The sequence below is a fragment of the Crocodylus porosus genome, unplaced genomic scaffold (assembly GCF_001723895.1).
Source record: "Crocodylus porosus isolate Cpor-Errol unplaced genomic scaffold, CroPor_comp1, whole genome shotgun sequence".
Taxonomy (NCBI): domain Eukaryota; kingdom Metazoa; phylum Chordata; order Crocodylia; family Crocodylidae; genus Crocodylus; species Crocodylus porosus.
The window spans coordinates 4,412,366-4,420,860 of NW_017728948.1; the positions used below are offsets into that span (position 1 = coordinate 4,412,366).

An 8,495-nucleotide genomic window follows, 5' to 3' on the forward strand; every position below is an offset into this window, starting at 1 on the left:
TCCAAAACTGACAATGAATGACTTGTTAAATCTGAGCATGTTTAAAATTTGAAGGGAATAAACAGTGCTTTGAACAGCTGTTTTTAGGGCAGAGGTGCCCCAAGTTACCATTACCATTTTATGACACATTTCAGCAAAAGCTGACAGCCACAGTAATGAGCCTACTACCAACAGGGGGAAAGTCTAATTATGGAGGAAGGCTGAAACATTTATTTTAAATAAACACAAGTGCCCCTTTGAAATATTTAAGGGAATCTAATGCTGTGAATTTTAGTATGCTTCTGAGTTGCATTTTATGGCACTGAATGAAATAAAAATGAAATTACTTCAATTAAATTTCCTGGAAAGTTAAAGCAGAGATAAGACATCAATAACTGTGGCTGCAAAATTTAATTCCTTTTTTTTTTTTTTTCCTCCTAAGGTTGAAAGTAAGTTCCCCCCAGAATGGCTGGATAAAATAGGCAGCCTCAGCTCTGAGGGTGGAATTTAGTGCTCTGGATTTTGATGCCTTTTAAAAGTGAAAGAGCATCACATTTCATTGCAGCCCTTTCTGCAGTCTTCCCCCTCCCCTTTGGTCTTTTAGATAAATTCAGTGCCTAACTCAATATACTTTGGTTTTGGACCTGTCTGAGTGCAAACCTTTTGGCTCTCATGGAGCAAACTGGGGGGTCTTAGGAGTGAGGAATAACTGAACTAATGAAACTCTTGGAAAACACAGGCTACTTATAGCAGTATCCCCAAGCAGTCCCATTTGTAACGCAGTAACCCCCAATCCAGATGTAGGAACAGCCAGCACCACCTCTGACATATTTTAGTTTTTACTCCTTTCTCTCTCCAGCAGCTTCACTTGAACTTATTAGTTCAGCGAGTTACACAAGATAATGTTTTACTGCCTCCAAAACCAGCAATGCTCAGAAGCAGCACGATGCTCCGGTAAGGACTGGAATATTAGAAACGAAAGCCAAGCAAATGTGCGTCATGAGCTCCAATTGTTAGTTGCAAAGTATTTGCAGCTGTGTGGGGCCCCAAAGACGGTGGAGAGTTAGATAATGGGACACTTTGCATCAGCCTGTTCTGGCCCAAGGGATCGTGCTGGACAAGCAAGACCTTGCGCAGGCGGGGAAGCCTACGCTATGTGGCTGGACCCCAAGAATGGTGCGGCTCTGCCCACGCGAGCTTTCCCCGCACTTGCTGCTCAAGGGCCGCTCTGTCCCAATCGACGCTGCATTGGCTGCAAGCGTGAATTTAACAATTCAATTATTTTATATTGCACCCAGGTGTCATTTTGTAATACATTTCAGCCCAGAACAGGTCGGGGGGAAAACAGAAGATGACGGCAGCTGGGTAAGGTCACACATGGACCTGAAGATGATGTAGGAGGACGCTTTTTTTCCTTAAAAAAGGAAGTGACAGTACAGGCTTCTGGCTTGGCAGGAGAGATGCATCTTTTGAGCAGGGGAAAACGTGACTAATATTCCTGAGGCAGCTGCAGGAGGGGAAGGAGACATTTATGGAGTAGGAAATTCCTTATTCCCCATCCCTGCAAACCTTTACAGCACCTTGCTGCCCCGCTGCGCTGTATCCTACTGCGACGGCATTTGATGGTGATGGATAATAAGCATATTAACTTGATGTGCTGCTAAATGCCATTGTGTTAGCTATTCCCAGTCTAAGGAATTACATCTGGGTTCAAGTGCTGTCAGGATGAAGGGACAGTGCACATCTCTCTCAGGAGCTTCTTTCAAATGCTCTGTTCTCGAGACACCGCTGCGCTCGGTTCACGTTTTGCAGGTGACCTTTACGTGCCTTAAAACTGGAGACTGAGTTCCTAGTTTAGACTCAAGCTGACAGCTGGGAGGACCATTGTGCAGCCCAGTCCAGTAAGGACAGTTAGGTGGCCATCTACACGGCTGCAGAATCGCATCACATACAGCACCCGAGTTAAAACACACTGCTCCAACAAAAGAAGGTTTCTCAGGCTTGCATGCATTTTGCGAACAACAGCTGGAGCTGCAGCTTCTGATGGAAAGAGGAGAGGCTTTTTAGAGACTCCAGGTAAAAGAAGACAACTGGTTTGATTCGCATCATGGAGTTTTGTGCCACCCCAAATCCGGACCTTACAGACAGCCAAGATCAATGTCCTGCATTTAGTACCGGTGCAACATTTGAATAAACGCTTTGTCTCAGAACAATCAAGGCTAATTGGCCTTAACTGCCATTTAAGCCTAGCGTGTAAATGGCTGCGCCTCCCTCCATTTTGATGCGAGTCAGACTCCAGTCTAAGCAGGGCCACATCCAACAGATCACTTAGCTTGAGATCCTGCATATCACAGGCCATTATATTTCTCCCAGCTGCTCCTGTCCTGTGCCTGACATCTTTGTCTTTGCTTCCAGAAAGTCATTCGATCTTAATTGTAGGATATCAAAAGACAGAGACTCCTCCATTTCTTCACAATTTATTCCAGTGGTAAAAGTACCTTCACTGTGATTTTAAAGTTGAAGGCGCCTGGCTTCAGCTTCTAGTCCGTGGTCCTTGTTATTTCTGCTGAACTAAGAATGCATTCATACCCAGTGTTTTCTTCTCGTGATGGTGCTTCATCTATAATTTAGTCACCTCGTGATCTATTTTAATCAGCTAAAATCATTCTAGGTTAAGGCTGTTCACTATAATGCAGCTCTCTCAGACTTCTAACCATTAATGCAGCTCTTGTCTACATCCCTTCCATATTTTCCCCATCTTTCTTAAAATGTGGACACCAGAACTGGATGCAGGATCCCATTACTGGTCTTACCAAGGCTGCACAGAGGTAAGAATCACGTCCCTGCTCCTACTCACTGCTCCCCTGCTAAAACATTCAAAGATCTTACGTGCCCTTTATGGCCCAGGACAGTCTTAGGAGCTTACGCACAGCTTGTCCACAGTGACCCCTACAATTTATCAGTCTCACTGTTTCCAGGATCAAGACTCCTGCCCTGTTCCTGCAGCAGTGGCTTAAATTTTTGTCTTTTGCATTGGTTGTATCACAATGCAGTAGTTTACTAGACTACTTTGTAGGACTGCTAGGTCCTCACCATCGTTTGTCACGTCTGCCAATCTTCCGGTCGCCTGCAAATTTGCGAAGGCTTTGTTTTGCTTAAGGCAGGGGTGACAGAGCTCAGCAGATGCTTGGAGCGCCTGTACTCTAGCGTTACAAACTAAGAGTGTATCACACACTACAGAAGTGCTAACTTCAGTACAGCAGCCCCTCTTTTTGCTGCTCTCCAGCCGGTGTGAACAGTGTCGACAGAGCTCCAGCATTCACTGTAAAGAAGAGTGTTTCATGCAACAGCACAACCAGCAGGCTTTCCTACGCGGGGTGTTGAATGCTGTTGATCTTGCCCATGCCACTGAGACTGCTATTTAAAACACAAGGTTGAGAGGAAATGAAGAGTGCTCCTTGCTGCGTGACCCTGGACAAGAGACACAGAGACTGTCTGTGCTTTAGAAATGGAGGGAGGGAGAAGGCATGGATGTCTTGTGGCGAGGGAGAGGGAAAACATAAAGGTCCCAAATCTCTGTCAACTGTATTTAAAAAATGTAAGAGACGCTAGAAAGGGGTAACGTAGGAAAGGCTTTTATGCAGAACAGTTGTGTATATGGAGGTCTTCAGCAGGAGGTTAGAAAGATAACTAAGCAATGCATGGGGTGAAGTACAATTCCTGCCAATAAACTGAAACTCTCATAATGAAATTCTTTGTTCCTGACCACTGCGGAGAGGCAGACACAGCCGTGAATCACACAGAAAGTTGCAGGTCAAAGTGCTCAGAACCACCTTTTCTTTCCCATGTATTTTATTTCCTGCAAAGTTTTGTGTTTTTATCTGGGAGAAACAGTTCTGCCTCACTATTAATAATCAAGCTTACAAACAAACATAAGAGTAACCTTTACGGACTGTGTTCACTGCTGTTCAGATTAACAAGTCAAGTGTGCATCATTAATCTCTAAACTGTGCTGTTGAATGAGCAATTTGTGTACAAGAGCAAATGAGGCAGGTATCAAACATTTCTTAAGCACACAGTACAGGAGTTATTCATTAAAGAGAGAGATGCATTGAAACGTTAAGCAGCAAGCAAAAACACATTCACTTCAAGGGTTTTTTTTTTTTTTTTTTTTTTTAAAGTAGATCATATAAGAAATCACATTTTTTGGTGCTTTTCAATCCTCTTTAAAAGCAGCGCAATGTAGTTGCTTTCCTGAACAGTTAAAGAAAATCTGTCCAGAGCGCCAAATAAAGTATTCTTGCTCTACATTTTCTGGAATGATTTAACCTGGTTAATATGACTGTAAGCATCTAATACTCAAGTCACTGAGCAAATTATGCTACCTAAAGGGAGTATTACAATAATTTCAAATGGTAAAAATCCAAGTACACTATTCTTCACTGAAAAGAAGTGCTGTGAAGTCAGGCAGCAGAATTCAAACGATGCTTTAGTATCGTTTGTAATAAATTAAATTGTTATATTATAGCACATATTGCATTATATTTGTAACACAGTTTAAGTAAATAGCAAATAGATGCTTGTTAAGTCTAGACAAACTCGCTGAATCCTTTTTTCCTCTTGAAAATGTGGAGTTGGATTTCCTTTGAAAGCTATTCAGAGGGCACGGACATGGAAAATACAAAAATCTCCTTGCTGAGATATTTGGTGGCCTCCTCTCCCGAGTGATGCCCACCAGCTGCTTAGCACATCACGGGGTAAGGACTGGACAGAATCGGGATGACTTCAGGTAAGGGGCTACGGCGGTTCATTTACCTGATTAAGTAGCAACAGAAGAGTAAGCTAAGGATGAAGACGAAGATGGCGGTGCCGAAAACCACGATGTATATATTGAGAGGCAGGTTCTGGAACCCGATGTTCGGCATCCTGAAACTGTAGTGCTGGAAATCTGAGCTCATGGATGGGCTGCAAAGAGACAAAACCGAAAACGTGGATTTGAGACTCGACCTCGACGGTGTGAATTCTCGGCCTCTCCTGGTCCGGTTTTCGAAGGGATGAACTGAAAGCTTCAGAATGGGAAAGTAAAGTCAAGGGCCTATCCCCATATCTGTCCCCTCCCAGACCCAGCAATATCCTGTTGCCCTCTGCCTTTTTGCTATGATAAGGAAGGGCAGGGTATGCCAATCTGTTCCCCCACCGGGTTCCCTTCCACGAGCTACCGTTTTGGCTTACCAACCCAGAGGACAACCTGGAAGAGCAAACAGGGAAGGAGTGATGGGTAGTAGACAGATGCACGCTCTCCCTTCGCAGAGAGCACTTGAAATGCCACAGCTGCACGTTCAAGCCGTGCTGTTGCGGCCAGGAACTCTCTGTACCTGGAGGCTGAACGAACTGAGAAACGGCGAGTGGGGCTTGCACCGGGAAGAGTTTTTTTTTCCTTTCCGAAGTTGGAGACGAACTCCCCTCCAAGTGGAAATTCCCCTCTGAACACATCAAGCTTGCAAAGACTTGACGACTGTCCAGAACCATTCAAATAAACTCCCAGGCTGATCCTCGCCTTGGCTCGGGCAGCGGGAGTGTTCCTATATGATTGTAACATTTCCCTTTAGTTACAGGCGTGGTTTCCTAGGCTGCAGTTACAGTAAGCCTGCTCTGGGGAGGAGATTTCCATGGACATGATGAGAACAATATTACAAGTGTGATCAGCTTGGGCACGGGAGCGTTCACGTGGGTCTGCACCAGGTCGCCTGGTTTAAAGACAGCTCCGAGATGAAGGCCCCCCTCTAAACCTTTGGTCATTCTCCCTGGTTGCTCAGTGAGGTTGCCCACGTTTCTGTCTAAATGGGTAAGACAAAGAGGAAGGAGACTTTGAGAAGGGAGGGAGGCACCAAAATCAAAAATTTCCTCCTCCACCAAAATCAAAAATTCCCTCCTCCACCAATGAGGACAGTATTCAAGCATACGAATAGCTGCTTGGAATCACAGATTTACCATACAATCCTTCCCATGATCACAGCTTCGTGATCCATCACGTGGGACAGCAGCAGTTTACAGCAACTGTAACAGGCAGTCTTTTAAATGGATATAAAGCAATCGATCTAAAAATTACGGATATAGTGCAAGCACACTATATCCGGTAACACCTGGATGAACATCTTCACATTTCCAGAAAAACTCCGTCGTTCGCGGTGTGACACTACTGCGGGCAATGTTCAGAGAGGTCTGAAAACTGGAGGGAAAAAATGCATGTTACGGCCCTGGCTTGCCCGTATGAGGCCAGGTGCTACAAGAGCTCAAAAAGCGAAGGAACCCAATTTGCTCTCCAACAAACTCATCTGCCCGAACTGGAAGTGCATGAGCTTACCCCGCAAGGCTTGATTAAGCTTCACAACACAAAGCGACTAAATACGACCACGATCTTACAAATGCAAAAGCTGATCTCAGACAGGCTGGGAGTTTTTAAAAGGAGCTTTTTTGGTCTGTGCTCATTCCTGAACACCGTGGCCTGTGTACACCGTCGATACTGCAAAACCAAGTGTTATATACAGGCACACAAGTCAGTTGAGAAAAGTTTAATGGGTCGGTGATTCTGGGACCGGGTCCGCTCTACAGACCTCCGCTGACGTAGCTCCATTGGCTAGGACTGGGAAGAGAAATGTTTCCCTGCCAGCAAAAGCCTCTGATGTATACCCCTCCAAAGCTGGGCTCTTACAACTGAGGCTCACTTCTTTTTGGGCTGGTGCTGAAGTCGGCTAGCATGGGACAAGCTTGGTTTTGCTGCTATAAACTGTATCCGAACCAGGAGCATTTTGCCCCAGTTCCTGGGGCTCTTTGTGTGGACCCGACCTATGCTATAAAAGCAGGCAAAGAGAGAACTGATGTTGAAAGAGGCAGATGGAGGCGTTTGCTGAAGGGCAAGAAAAACCCAGGACAAAGCGTGCCATATTTATGCTGGCAGAGAAGTCTCGAGGCTCCTGGGGACTTCTTGGGGTCAGTGTCTAGCTACTTCCACCCTCCTTGAAAAGCTTCTTCCTTCCCACATCCCCTTTCCCCACCCAAACCCACCTGCAGGAAACCTTCCTCAGCCGATTTCACTGGCCTCTCGACTCCCCCTTGCCTCCGAGCTGCTGTTCCCTACGGGGCATTTATGCCGAAGGCTCTCGGGGTACAGGACCAGGTTTGAAAGCACACGTGTGTCTCTCTCTCGATAGCAGTGATGAAGTAGGTGGGGGCCCAAGACTACAATAAAGCTTAGAGTCTGTGGCAAATAAGAAAAACACGAGTGCAAAGGCAATCGCCACTTGTTTCTGCTCCGGCATTCGCCGGTCTGGCCCGGCCCCGCTGCGGTTTAGATCGGTTTGGAATTTCGTTCGAATCCAACGGCCCTTCCACGGCGCCCGCCCGGCTCTTTTGGGATGCAGGCTGCTTTCCAGCCGGGTTCGCTCGCCTTCGCTAACGACCTTGCATTTTGCCCCCTTCCCTGGGTTCCTTTAAATCATCCCCTGCATTGCAGCAGTGTTGCACGGGCCCTTTCACACAGACGTCAGGGTTTGCAGGCTGTTCTTGTCATTGTTTCTGGCAGAATGAAAGTCCTCAGAAACCAGGCTATCTAAATCAGGAGAGCCTCCGAGCCAAGTGGAAATGCCACAATAACTTCAGGCTCAAAAAATGCGTACACGCCCCACCGGTGCCTTTAGTTACAGCACAATCTTCTCTGAGGCCTTGCCACTCTGATAGGGGCTTAGCCAACTCAAACTTGCCACTTGAAATATAAAACGCATGCTTTCTTCCCTAAACGAGGCACAATTAATAGCCTCGCTGCGTAGCTCGATGGAAGAGGTGCGTCTGCTATAGTAGCTTTGCTCGGACAAAGGGAAGCATAGTTCAGGGACTTTTAACAAGAAGCCTAATCGGGACCAAATGGTGTAAACGTGGAGCCGTACTGCAACTGGATCCCCATGAGAGTCCATGCAGGTGGGGACGCTCCAAAGAAAGGAAGTTTCAGGCTGAGGTCAGCGTGCCAGTTCAAACCTGCCCCGTGATCCAAGGACAGGAAAAAACCAAGTACCGCACATGTTGCTTGGAGCCGTGCCAGTGCAGCGTGTGCATATGCCTTATCGCAGCTATGGACAGGGAGGGCTTCAGTTTTCTTCCAAGTTTCCCTGCTTGTATCAAGTTAAGCAGGGTCTTAATGACAACTGTTTGTTTTGGTTGTGAAAAGTCAACACAACAACGCTGGTAATTCAGATTTCCTCCCCTTGCTCAGCAAGGAGCTTGGAGGAATGCAGTGTCTCCTCCTCTGCTCTTAAAATAAGCGGTGGGGTTATAGACCACACATTGAAGCACCTACCCTGGAAGCTTCCCATATACTGACTTCCCCATCTACCTTTACCTTTCAGTACAACTGAGAAAGAAATATTGCTTCCATCACCCATTGCATCCTAGTAAGGAAATGTGAAAAAAGAATGAACACAGACTTCTACTTTCTACCAGGTGAAATTTAAAAAATAAATAAA

General features: G+C 46.0%; 1 protein-coding gene across 2 annotated transcripts in view; it reads right to left on the minus strand.

Moving 5' to 3' along the window:
* The window catches only part of RNF24 (ring finger protein 24), a 60,530-nt gene that overhangs the window by 24,399 nt on the left and 27,636 nt on the right, over positions 1 to 8,495 (minus strand). Inside the window, exons 1-2 of one of the 2 annotated variants that reach the window (XM_019553024.1) lie at positions 5,212 to 5,338; positions 4,795 to 4,944 (exon numbers count right to left, since the gene is read on the minus strand). In XM_019553024.1, the coding sequence (XP_019408569.1) occupies positions 4,795 to 4,937 (143 nt within the window). In that variant the 5' untranslated portion in view covers positions 4,938 to 4,944; positions 5,212 to 5,338. Of the gene's footprint in view, positions 1 to 4,794; positions 4,945 to 5,211; positions 5,339 to 8,495 lie in introns of those variants that run through there. The other variant, XM_019553025.1, reaches the window with a different exon arrangement.